The 14,833-nt window shown below is 25.8% G+C and overlaps 1 protein-coding gene across 1 annotated transcript in view; it reads left to right on the forward strand.

The window, feature by feature from the left end:
- Positions 1-14,809, forward strand: part of LOC119668585 (1-acylglycerol-3-phosphate O-acyltransferase Pnpla3-like) — a 32,431-nt gene extending 17,622 nt beyond the window's left edge. The window contains exons 2-3 of the mRNA XM_038078148.1: positions 13,879-14,561; positions 14,639-14,809. Coding sequence (XP_037934076.1) covers positions 13,879-14,561; positions 14,639-14,809 — 854 coding nt within the window. The remainder of the gene's footprint in view (positions 1-13,878; positions 14,562-14,638) is intronic.
- Positions 14,810-14,833: the final 24 nt, after the last annotated feature.

Genomic DNA, 14,833 nt, shown 5'->3' on the forward strand with positions numbered 1-14,833 from the left:
AGAAAAATAATCAAATTTCTATAATGAAATATTTGCAGTTGAAATATATTACACTATATTATAGTACTCACCTATCAAAAATTCAATTTTTGTCTACAAAATACTACCACCAATGATGTCAAAGACTATAATATCTAAAAAATAGTTGTGTTTATCTTTAGTTTACAAGTTATCAGGCACATAATATATCGCAAACTTATTGAAAATTATTAGAAGTTTTGATCGGAGTTTTCATTTATGACTTTTAACAGTTCTGTTACATTATGGCAGCGAAGGGAAAAACTTGAAATTCGTTTAGATTGACTAGAATGTTATAATACGATTCAGAAATTACCTATATGTTTATCACAGATTGGGAAAGTAATTAGACTTAGTACCAAAGCTAAAAAATTTAACATAAGTTATACTTATGTTCTTTATCGAAATTATTAGTGAAATGTAATAAGCAAATCTATCATAAATTAATTTTTATTAGTTTGGGCAAAATCTTGACAGTGCAAATGTGACACATCTGCTTTATCCTCCTTTAAACTGCTGCATAGTTTATTATGGGGTTAGTTTAGTTTTATAACATGTATATAGCATCTATAGCAGAATGATGCGCTAATGTGCCAGTAACAAGATTAAATTCTCTACGATTAGGGATTATTATGAGCAAATAATAATTCCGTAATAGTAATAAATAATATCAAAGAGTAGATTACTATTGCGTTATATATTTTTTATATCCCTGACTATAAAAGCGTTAATAAAAAACATGGATTTAAAAAACTAGTCAATCTCTTTTTTTTGAAACGAAATATAAATTATGAAAAAATTTTTTTAGTAATTAAATATAAGTTTTATGTCTGAACTATATTTATCTATATGCATAAAAATAAAACCAAACAATGAAACATTATTGTAAAAGTAAAATAGCATGTCATTTCATATACTAAAAGAACAGTCTGACATAGTAATAAATATGTTTTAGATTTTATGAACCTTTTAAAAATTATTATATAGTATTACATATACATATTATCATATATCATACTACCATATATCATATATATTATTAAATATCATACATTTTATCATATATCATATATATTATTAAATATCATATATATTATCATATATCATATATATTAATAAATATCATGTATCATACATATTATATATCATATATACTATTAAATTACTATTACTATTAAATATATATATTATCATATATATTATTATATATCATATATATTATTATTATTATATATTATTAATATTATTTATCATATATTAAATTATATTTAAATTATATATTAAATTACTATTACTATTAAATATATATATTATCATATATATTATTATATATCATATATATTATTATTATTATATATTATTAATATTATTTATCATATACATTATTATATTATTATTAAATATTATTATCATATCATATAGATTACCATATATAGATACATTTATTTTCTTTGTTAGTACTAGTTTATAAATTTCATAAAATGAATATTATTAAGCATATTGATTTTAATTTAACTAATAAATATAGACAATAACCATGGATGTAAATCCCATAAATCATTAAGTAATTGGTTTGATTCTGGAAACAATACATATATATCTAAAAAATTCTATGTAAAATATTACAAGAAAAATGTTTTACATACATTTATATACAATAAAATTTTTATATCTATACACATCAAACTGAATTTAAAGTATCTTTTATAAGTAAGTGTATATGATATTGAATTTATATTTTCTTAAGGGACTTAACATGCATTAAGTATTATATGTAGCGTACTTTACACTTCTTCAAGGTTTTATATCAATTACAATTGTTATTTTTTATGCACTTTTATTTAACCTAAAGAAATGTATATAAAAAGATATAAAAAGTGTCAGTTCAGACGAGCCCCTTTTTTTAAACAATCTTTAGGAAGTTATGCATTTCTCTCACTATTTCCCTCTCTTTCTCTTCGCATCTGTAATTCTCTTAATTTTTTATTTATATATTACAAGTATGTAATGAAGTCTGGAATTTTGTATTGGGAAATCATAAATTGAATTTTTGCTTTAATAATATAACGAATCGAATGTATAAAATTAAAGTTAAATAAATATTTTTTTATTTTTCCCTTTATTTTTTATCTTTAACATATGAGATTCTTAAGCATCTTAATATGTGAATACGTGAATACTACATACATATATTTGCATGAAATTATTTGACGATTCGTGCAGCTGCCAGATTATCTGATTTAAAAGCAATTTTCGTATATTTAATTTATTGTAATTTAAATAATTTGCATTTTTATCGTTGTTTACATTTTTCAAAAGACAATACATAAACGCTTTGTTTACTAAAAATACATACACGTACGTATTTATAAAAGTTATAAAAATGTTGAATATAAGCATATTTTAACATATTTTTACTGCTGACTGAGTGACTAGCTGACTGCTTGTGTTCTATTTTCGTATCTTTCAATTTCATTCAGTATTGAAACAGATACAAACCGTTTTCAGATACTTTGAATTCTAGAAATATCTTTCTACCGCATACACACAATTACTTTGGTGTTAAGAATTTTGTTGATAAATTGCTTATTTACATTTGCTTTATTTACTTTTTGGGTTATAATGCCTAGAAACAGGTTCAAAACTACAACCACTCTATTCTAGGTATTACCAAAGACAGGCGGTTAAGGCTAAGGCTAAGGCTTTCGTGACTGAAGTCATGTCATTCAAGAAGGATTGTTGTTTACCTGCGTTTGGTTTCCAAATTCTTTTTGTTAGGCATTTCCTATGCACGCACCTTTTTGAATAAAAACACAAAATTTCTCTCCTAGTAAACAAAATAAACTAGTTTTTATTTTTTCCAACCGATAACTGATATATTTGCACTTGGCAGTGGCTTTTGTGGCAAAATTGTAGGTTAATTCATAAAAAATTACAGCATAGACTGAATTATGCTATCGTCGACATACAAATCACCGTACATCGATAGTGACGAATAGATGAGATGAGATGCAATTACAGCACTGCACTTGAGTTGTGGTTTGGCTTTGTACATTGTGACCGAAAAGCTTTCGGAAATTCTCATTTAAAATTCGCGCGCTGTATATTTTTCGATATTTTAAGTTTATGTAGTTTGGCAGCACTGTCCTTAATTACTATGCCAAAAATGAGCGCGATCTGTCGGACAGTTCGTTTACGGCAGCTGTTGAAACCAGTTCACCTCAGTAGTGCGTTGCGAAAAAAACAATGGAAAAAAATATTGAACAAAGAGTTTGCATCAAATTTTGTTTTTCGAACGAAATTTCGTGTGCAGAATCGTTGCGAATGCTACAAAAGGCTTATGGGGAATCAGTTTTATCGAAAACTCAAGTTTATGAGTGGTACAAAGCCTTTCAGGACTGTCGTACGACCGTCGAAGACATGCCGCGTTCTGGACGACCTTCGACCTCTACCACCGACGAAAACATTGAAAAGGCAAAGGAAATCGTGTTCAAAAATCCTCATGTGAGTGTTAGAGAGATAGCACGAGAGCTAGGCATCGGTCGTGAGATGGCTCGTTTGATTTTGGTGGACAATTTGTGTATGCGACGTGTCAACGCCCGGCTTGTTCCGATTCACCTCAATTTGTTCAACATTATCAACGATTTTAAGGCCAAACATTCAATAAATACCATCGAACAGCCACCGTATTCACCTGATCTTGCACCGTGTGACTTTTTCCTGTTTCCCAACCTCAAATTACCACTCAGAGGAACGCGTTTTGAATCCATAGAAGACGTAAAACAGAATTCGCAGAGGGAACTCAAAGCCATACCGGAAAGCGCCTATAAAAAATGTTTTGATGATTGGAAGAAACGTTGGCATTTGTGTATCGCTTCTAATGGAGCATATTTTGAAGGAGATAAAATAAATATTGATGAAGATTAAGAATTTTGCGTTTTATTTAAAATTTTCCGGAAACTTTTCGGTCACAATGTATCTCAGCGAAGACTGAATGCACAAGTGTTATTATTTTATGATATCACGCAATATTTAAGAATTAATTGAATTGCAATTATGCAATAAAGTAATTTATCAGTTAGGAAGAGATAAACTTGTTTTTTTTAAATATACTATTTTGAACTGGCTTTTTGTTAGATACAATTAAAATGAAAAAAAAAGATAAATTTAAAAAAGTTTTAGTCCACTATAAAGCATTTCAAATAGTATAAAAAATGACAATAAATGAAAAGAAAAAAATAAATCAAATTAAATTTTAGCCCACCATAAAATAATATAAAATTATGAAAATAAATCATTTCGGTAAATAAGACGTTACGGAAGCATTTTAGAAATGGCAATTTACAACTTCGATCCGACATCTAATATAACAGATGATGTACTCAATATTACAAAGACTGGAATCATTGTTAACTTGTCTATATTTATTATTATTATTTAAGTTTTGACGTCAAATCGCCCAGCAAACGGTACTACGGCTAGAAGAGTCCCATTGTACCAATATCACTATTGATTACACAAATCCCAGAATTTTGTTGCTCTGTGAACAAAATCCAGAACTAAATCTAGAAGAAAGCTCTTAAACTGTTCTGGTGACAGAAAATCCATACGAAATAAGTTTCTTCAATACATTATTAAAGCTGGACAGTCACAAAGAATATGCATAGTAGTTTCCTCATCTTCGAGGCATAATCTGCATTTCGAACTAGCAGATAATCGTAGTTCATTCAAGCCATAATGACCTGTAATGAAACTCGATATCACAACCTTAAATTACATTGAAGAATATTTTTTTAGGAGTACGGTTTCATCAGTGCTGTGTTTTGTCTAAGTTCTGGGAAGTCTTCCCAGTACTTCAGCCGCTGGCACAGTTTTGTACTGGCACAGTTTAATGACTTGTCTACATAGACAGCCCAATGACTTTAAATATAAAAACTTTATGAAATCAAGTTTTATATAACAGCATAATACGTCAGCCTATATAAAATTCTAGGATCGCCAAAAAGTAATATTGTATATTGTATTATAAATTGAAATATTTATTATAATTATATAAAAAATTACATATTAACATATAGGTATATGCATATTGGTGTTGATTACTCTCAAATGATCGATGAAAATCTAAAAAGTGTGTTAAATTAAAAATAAAAAGAAAAAATATCTTACAAGGGTTCAAATAGAAATAAAAAGAAAACAACCAAAATTATAAATAATTTATTGAACAAATTTACATTGAAAAAATATGTTTTTTATTGAGATCATACTTTTTGCATTTATTTATATATTTTTCAGTTATTTGTTTCATATTAGTATAAAATTTAAAAATATAGAATAAATAACGAAATTTTTATTATAGTATCTATGAAGTTTTTATGTAATAACTTTTCAATTCATAAGAAATATAATAAAAAAATTCGATTCCTGGTACTTGCAGTCTCAAAAATAATTATTTACGAATAATTAAATACAAGAATTATTTCCAAGACCACTGATGAAGGGTATTTGGCAATACTCGAAACAGCTGTATGGTCAGCCAAAAATTCAATTAATTAAAATAATTTAAAAAATAAATTTTTGTTGTTGTTTCACTTCTGTTCGAAAAACCTCTTTATAAAAAAATTTATAAATCTTGAGATAAAATATAACTGATTAAGTTGTAAAATAAACTGGATGTTCCATTTATCTTTTCTTAAATAAAACATAAATGTCAAGCAAATGTTTACAAAGCGTTTATTTAAGATTTACAAATGTTTAATTTTTTTATTTATATGTTTTTTTCTAATATATTATGATATGTATACAATACATTATATTTTAACATTAAAAGCTAGATTAAAGAGATAAGAAAATGTTTATAAATAAATGCGAAAAAATTGTATTTTATATATAAAGAAAATATGTCCAGATATTCACTTGTTATATTTTTCTAAGAAAAAGTGGAACATAATAATCCTCACAAAATAACAGTCTTAGTAAATTTATGTTCTTATAGAAGGAGTATGCATTATTTAATTATGTTTATAAAGAAATTTAGAAAGATCATATCATATGAAACTACAGTTAATTATAGAAAAATTAGTTGAATAAGGTTAGGTTACATATCCACTAAGACCTGTTGATTGGCTCCCAGTGTTTCCGAATGAGTCCCTTAGACTTTAAAACTATTGTAAATTTGTCGCTAGTGTTTCCAAATAAATTTAATCAACTTCAAGACTATTACAAACCTCAAATCAAAATGGTTTTAGAGGGCACGTATCACAACTGACTAAGATTCTCTAGAAAGTTAGTTTTTAGCATAGATGATCATAAAACCGCTGTGAGGCAGTTTCTTCCATTTTGTAGTCAATTTAGCTGAAATAAAATTATTTATCCCTAATATGTATTATAAATACTTTTTTAGTAAAAATCTTGTATTTTTTATTGTTTTTTGAGTTCTTGTTGATGAAATTTTAAAAACAATAAAAAACATGTAAGGAAAGTGAAAAAAAGACCTTTTTATAGCAAATTTAATATTTCTTAAGCAGTACGTTAATGTATAATATAAGTATTATATTTTTAAAAAAAATTTTTTGCAGTTGCAATAAATTCATTGAATTGTGTTATCATTTTATAAACAAATGTCAATATTCTCAATTTTCCTAGAAATTGAATAAAAAACATTTCTAAAAAAAATTTAAAATTACCTTATAAAATAATACACAAAACTTGTTTTTTTAATATTAATTAATTGTAATAAAAATAGAAATATTTTGTTTATTCTATATAGGAACCCATTGTAAAATGTGATTGATATAAAATATTTTTATAGAATTTTACTACATTTTAATCGGTTTGTCCTCCATTTTTATGAGAGGCTCGTCATTATACAAACAATAATTCAGTGTAGTAGTTAAGTTATGTATTAAATATAAAATAGGGTTTAAATATATTTTTTAAAAATACTTGTTAATTAGTATTAAAAATTCATAAACTTAATTTTTATATAGTAAGATATTAAATTTTTTATTTTTAAGAGAATTAGTTATAATTACCAAATAAACAACTCTACTAATGTTTTAAGGACAAAATTGTATATTAATTAACATATCTATTTCCCTATAGATATAGGCTAATATTGCCGTTTGTATTTTAAAAAAAAATATTATTTGCGTCAGTTGACTAATAAACGCTGACTCTGAGCTTCAAATTTGGTAGGGTACGAGTTCAACCGTTGGCACTTGCATTTTCAAAAAATTATTTACGAATAATTAAATATAAGAAATAATTCCAAGATCACTGATGGCAATACTCGAAACAGCTATATGGTTAGCCAATAATTCTTTTAATTAAAATAATATAAAAAGAATTTTTGTTGTTGTAGTTCACTAGTGTACGAAACCTCTCTAAAAAATTCATCACTATTAAAACTTCCCTATAAATATTTAATAATACAATAACATAATAAGTTAAATATGTATTCTGTTATATAGTTTTACTGTACGTAAAATTTTTTACTCAAGCATTTCTTTATTTTTTTAAAAATTAATTTATTCGCCGCCACTGTTTAACTGATGTCACTTTTTATTTACATTTTGAATTTTTTAATATTATTTTTAAAAATAAAAAAATTTAATAACTTTTATTCAAACTGTAATACTGTTGAAGGCCAATTATTGGGTTGAACAACATCTGAGACATACATATATATATACATATATTAAATTGTATTTAAGTAGCTCGAGTGCTGCTCCACTCACACCCACAGATGTTTTTCCTCAAACAATTCCCATTTACTTGGTGTGTACACACCCATTTTGATCGCTATTTGTTTACAAATATAAATTTTAAGTTTACAAATAATTTTAAATAAAATGTAAAATTTATAAATAAATTTACATATGTAAAAACGTTTTGCCCTCAAACATTTTTGTTAGTGAACGAATTTGTTTGTTTATTTGAAAGCAAAATCCAAACTGACTAATTCTTGAGAAGGAAAACCATAAAATGCTTTACTTTCATCAAAATTTGACTTGGAGTAGCCAAAAGAATTTTTAGATAAGTTTCCGATTCTTGAGATCTTGTAACTAATTTGTATTTTTCACATTTGAAATATACAAAATTTAATACAAAGAACTGCATTCAGTTTGAGATAGAAATTCATTTGTAAGTACCACAATTATTATTCAATGTATTCACATATATACGATTATATTGTTTACTATTTACTAATGTTTGGAAAAACAATTTTGTAATAGATTTTATTGTTTTGTTAGTGAATTATTTTTGTTTACTTGAAATACAATTTACATCTACGGCTTGACTTGTTGTTGTTTTTGTGTAACTTTATCATGTTTTTGTTATTAATTAAACAATAATAAAAGCACTTTTTATTGCTTCACTTGTAAATAAGAAGGGTAATACATTTGTGGGATTTCAATGGGACTACGTACTAAATTGGGGAGAAACCATAACCAAAATTAGTGGTAGTTTTAGAATATCGATTTTTTGTTATTTTTATTTTTTTCATAATAATTATTTGATAAAATTTATATTTTATCAAATATTATGCTCAATTTATTAAGCTGCTGTTTTATTTTATTGATTTTTTTTTATCTTTATAAAATTTTATTGAATATTAATTGTTTTGATGATTATAGCCTCTTAAATGTACATAACGTAATCATTAATGATTTGCATTATATAGTACTTCAATAGTCAATACTCATAATTTATATTAATAATATTTCATAACTTTTAATCGTATCAAATAAAGTGTATATAAAACTTTTGATATTAATAATTATCTTAATAATTTTATTTCAAATCTACAGTAAAACGATTAATGCCTTTAATAATTATCAATATTGTGTAATTCTCCAATTAAAGATATTTGAATATTTTATTACTGCTTTTCAATTTTGATATTTATTTTTACTTAATTTACTCTAGAGTTACTCTAGTCATAAAATGGGCAAAATTTTAAAAAATTTCAAAATATTCATTATAAAAGATAGATTAGATTATATTTTTAACGGGTTAGGTACTTATCACCACGTCACTGCATCCTTTGAGTATTATTGTGACAGAGCCACTTTAGTTCCATAGGCGAGTAGTAGTTAAAAATACCATTATATCCTTTGAAGACATCTTTCCTAATTCCGTTATAAGTGGATAGGCATTTAATAAGTACCAAAGTCTGAGTCTGGCGAGACTATCACAGTAACACAGAATGTGTTCTGCTGTTTTCTCTTCTTCCTAACAAAGTCTGCAACTATCGTCTCTCATAACACCTAGGTTTGATAGATGTTTTTTTACACTTCACAATGTCCATTGAGAAATATCCAAGTCGAATGCCTTTTCTGTTCAGCATTAAAGAGATAAAAAGATATATTAACTATATTTTTGTTTTTAGAGATTAATTGTCTTAAATTTATTTTATTTTTAAAAATAATATGTTTATGTGTTTATATTCATAAAATTTGAATTTTTTTTAACCATCAAATTTCCCATTATAATGATCACACTATATATTAATTATAAAACAGACTAACTAATCCGTTAATTAAAATATAAATTATTATTTTTAAATAAAAATTTTTTTGTATATAAGTATGTGTTTAAGTTAGGTTAGATTAGGTCATACCGGCGATCCAAAGTGGATCCATTAAGGCCTATTGGCTGACCTGACCCATTGTAAGTATGTGTTTATACATACTATGTGTTCAAAACATAATGTTTTATTTCATTAGTTCGCTGAATATGACTATTCAATATTATCAAAAATTTTTTTAATATATAATTGAAAAATAATAATTCATGTTTTAATCAACTGAGCTATTAGCCCGGCTCTCTAGATTTTAAATTATATAATTACTGTTTTGTATTATAACTTATGAAAATATTTCTCTAAGCATAAAATTTCAATAATTTCAAATTTATTTAATTTTATTGTGTTATTTGATTTACAAAGATCTAAAGATCAATTTTTTTTTAAATAATATTTTAATAATTTTAATCATAGATTTTTAAAACTTGTGCTAATCTAAATAGTTTGGTTGATTACAATTTCCTGTTGCAAATTTTTATATTGATTACACAAAGAAAAAATAGTCACGCCATCTATTTAGTTATAGTATTTTTCACATAAAAATTTGTAAAATTAAAATCTGATATCTCGAGAATTCAGAAAAATAATGTGGTTAGAGAAGTTGTTTTGAATAGTCGGATTTATCAAAATTCATCGCCAAATCGTCGCACCAATAAACAATTTTTTAACAATATTATTATTATTATATTTTATTTTTTATTTTTATTTTTTTTTTCTATACTTTTTGAAGAATTTTTTTCGAAAATATCTATATTTTTACTTAACATTTTTTTAAATAAAGCTAAGAAATAAATATATATTACACTCTAATTAAAATAATGGCTGCAAAAATAAATTTGCTTTGCAAATTAATATAAAAGTTCTACAAACTATAATTTACTTTGTTTTGATAATTATAATTAAATATTTTTATTTTATTAATATATGCATACATGTGTGTATGAAGTAAATATCAAAAGTGCTTGTAACAATTTTCTCATTACAAAATAAAAAATTATGTCGTATTTATTAACATTTTTACAAATTGCTATAGAATTATATTTGCGAGAATACTGAACCTTGGACCCATAACTCGTGGGAACACTCATCCATTATCATACAATTAAAACAATTTAAAAAAATTTTTATCTAATAAGAAAACATATTTACTTTTAAATTTTTATACATATTTACATACCATATCATTATATTTATATAAATATATTTTATTGCTGTAGAAACTATAAAAGCATTGAGTTGTTTTTAAAAGGTTTTTTTGCGACCCCCTAAAGGTTTCCGATAAAACTATTGTACTTGATAATTCTTAGTGCAGTCAAGTTCCCTGTTTTTTACATTTGTAATTCCATAACAAAAACTAGACCATAAAAAATAATAGTTCATATCTAATCTATGAATGTTCTAGAACTATTTACAAAATTTGCTATGTATTTGATATATGTATATATTTAAATATATAAGCATGACCAAATATTGTTTTAAATTTTCAAATGGGTTTTTTCTCATTTTTTTTTTTAAATTTAATGAACTTTGGCAAAAGTGTATGCTGTCATAAATTTATGGCGCGTGTACAGTTCATAAATTTTTTATCAAAACCCCTTTGAAGAGAAAACCCATTGATTGCATTATCAAAATGAAGTCAGAAACTGATGATTCGATCTACATATATACTTATATACAATACTTATCAAAATTTATTTCAGTGTAGATAAATAAATATGTAGTCATTATTAAAAACTTTTTTTAATTTAAATTCTATTTACCTTTTATATTCTTTTTTATATTATATATATAATATGTACTTGTAATTATATCTGCATTTATAAACTTTTAAATATGAATTTCCATGAAATGAATGTAGAATAAATTTTATTTTTTCAGTGTTCAAACTATTCAATAAATACAGATATCCGAATTTACATCTAAAATTTCGAAATATTTGTATAACCATTTTGCATTAAATTAATATTAATACTGTTTTTACTATAATGACAATAAGTAAGTTGTGGGACTCAAAACTGGGGCCCCTTATATTACTATAAATAGTTAGTTTTTGAAAGGGTTGGGAACTAGTTATCATGTCACTGTATTCTTTGAGGATTATTGTGACAAACCAACTTTAGTTCCATAGGCGAGTAGCAGTAAAAATGTCATTATGTCCTGTCTTTTGGAGAAATGTTGGCTAATTCCGTTATAAGTGTAAAGGCAGTTGATAAGTACCGAAATCTGAGTCTGGCGGTACAGAATGACACATACTGTGTGCTGCTATTTCCTCTTCTTCGTAACAAAGTCTGCAGCTATTATCTCTTGAAATACCTAGGTTCGATAAATGCTTTTTGAATTCGCTATATCCAGTTAGAAACCCTGTTACAACTCGGATGCCTTTTCTGTTCAGCATTCAACATATTACTATAAATCTGTATTCTGTATTCTGTAAAATCGTAAAACTTTTCTTAAGCCGACAATATCTAGCATTGTCGATTCCTCGAAATAGAAATCTGTAAAGTAATTAATTTTTTGACTGGAGAATGGCGATAGTAACATAACAAATTTTCGAATTTTTCTTTCACAGTCTAATCCTAACAACTTGAGTAAAAGTCTCTTTTTGTGGAACACAAACTAGCACTTATTTATCAAACAAGACCTATAATGATAGATGTAAACAGAGTGACTTTACTCCTTTTAAAATTTGGAAAATGTTTATACTTTTGTGGTAGGTTTGTTGAAATAGAATGTATTATTATGTATTATTATTAATAGTTTAAATTATGTTATAAGACATAACCTTACTTATACTACAGTTAATAATTATATAAATACATAAAGTATGTAATATATTGAGATCCAGAACGTTATATATTCTACATACGCTATTAGAATTGTTATTGTGCTTTGCGTTATTTATTTGGTTTTTATTATTTTTATATAAAATATTGTTATATAAAATATTGTTATATAAAATATTGTTATATTATATTGTTTATACAATCTGTCTCCACTCTTTATCTGAGCAATGTCAAAATCTACCCTTTCATATGCTAAAAGTAATGAATCCCTTTCCTATTCTCTTAATCTGAAGTAGTTTATGTATTAAAAGTAGAATATACCACGTATTCCCTTTGAACAACTTAAAATTTGTTATTATAGAACTAAACTTAAATGTAATTAGTGCGAATATTCATATATATATATATATAACATATATATGACAGGTGATAATGAAATTGTTTTTATGACCTGTGACTTATGGTATATATGACGTTATATTTGTTAGTGAATATAGCTGGAATTCACTTTTCTTATCATATATAGGAAGTGTGTAGAAATACTTGAAGCGCATAAAATGCTCACCTTATCAGCATAGTTTTTACCCTCCTCTACAAATTGATTAACTATATTTTTGTTTTTAATAATGAAAACGACCACACATGAGGTATATGTGTATTTTTTTTTTATTCATAAATACGTCAATTTAAGAGGTTTTATAATGGAAACGTCCTTGATGTGCATATTAGTATTTGATAATCATTGAATTATGAATAATAAATTTGCGTATTTTAGTTTAAAGTAGAAAGTCAAGTACAATTTTAATAATACAATAAAATTTGCAACTATTGTATATTATGATCTCATGATCGCAATAATATTTGTACATTTATTATAGGCTTATAAGCGACTCCATAAAAATTCAAATCGGAAGATATTTTTTAAATAATCAGCAAAATAAATTATTACTAAATACATTTAAATAAAAATTTTTATTTTTCCATAAAAATTGCAATATAAACTATTTACTTTGTTTTCCTTATTAAAAATCATTCATCTCTAATTATATATATTATCGCCTGATTTAGGTATTTTCGTTGCTATTACAAATTTAAATTGATGTCATTATTTTTGTATTGATTTCAAATATAAGCTAAAAAATTGTTATTACAAAGGCTGTTTTTTTTTACTTTTATTAAAAATACTGATTACAACGTAAGTACGTCATACGGAATTCGATAAGAAATGTTATAGATGAGGGATTTATTATTTACAGCAAGGTAATTGACCTAGAAACAGAACTAAAAACTAGTAAATGAACCCATATATTTTTACTCATAGTTTTCAACTATATTTATCAATCAATAAACAACTTTGCTATAAAAAATGTGAATGTGACCTACACATTCCATATGTGATTAATTTTTATTTATTGTAATAGTTATAAAATATTTTTACATAAATAGATTTATTTATATATTAAAAAAAATTTTTTTTTTTGTTTACAGGTAGCATGACTTCCGACTTTTTCCGTGTTGTTAATGAAGCCCGTCGCCACTCTTTAGGTCCATTCAGTCCATCTTTTAATATACAAACATGTCTCTTCGAAGGTCTGCAAAAACACTTACCCGAAGATGCACATAAACGTGTGAGCGGTCGTTTACATATATCACTAACACGCGTACATGATGGCAAGAACGTTATAGTATCAGATTTCAATTCCCGTGATGAATTGCTTCAAGCTCTACTATGTGCCTGTTTCATACCTGGTTTCTCTGGCATATTGCCACCACGCTTCCGTGGTGTACGCTATATGGATGGTGCATTCTCTGATAATCTGCCTATACTAGACGAGAATACTATCACTGTTAGCCCATTCTGTGGAGAGAGTGACATATGTCCACGTGATCAGAGTTCACAATTATTCCATCTTAATTGGGCCAATACAAGCATAGAAATTTCACGTCAAAATATTAATCGTTTCGTGCGCATCTTATTTCCACCACGTCCAGAATTTCTATCGAAATTTTGTCAACAGGGATTTGACGATGCAATGCAATTTTTACATCGCAATAATTTAATCAATTGCCGTCGTTGTGTTGCCGTCCAATCCACATTTGTTGTATCCGAGACTGTATCACATCCACAAGACTTTGATCCCGACTGCAGAGAATGCAAAAAACACAGAACTGTGAGTATTTCAATATTTAAATTTATTTATATTTTTCAGAGAAAATTATTAAAAATATTTCAATTATTATTTTGCAGGATGCATTAAGCTCTAATATGCCTCAAACCGTGCTCGATGTTATACAGGACTACATTGAACAAGCTAACAAGGGGTTAGCAAATTGGCTCTTCAAACATCGTGGAATTAAATTATTGTCACTGCCAGCAACAGTACCTATGGATTTCTTTTTAGCAACAGTTTCAAAGTAAGTTAATTTAAAAAGTTTATAGGCT

Source organism: Teleopsis dalmanni, chromosome 1, assembly GCF_002237135.1.
Source record: "Teleopsis dalmanni isolate 2A chromosome 1, ASM223713v2, whole genome shotgun sequence".
In the NCBI taxonomy this organism is placed as follows: Eukaryota; Metazoa; Arthropoda; class Insecta; order Diptera; family Diopsidae; genus Teleopsis; species Teleopsis dalmanni.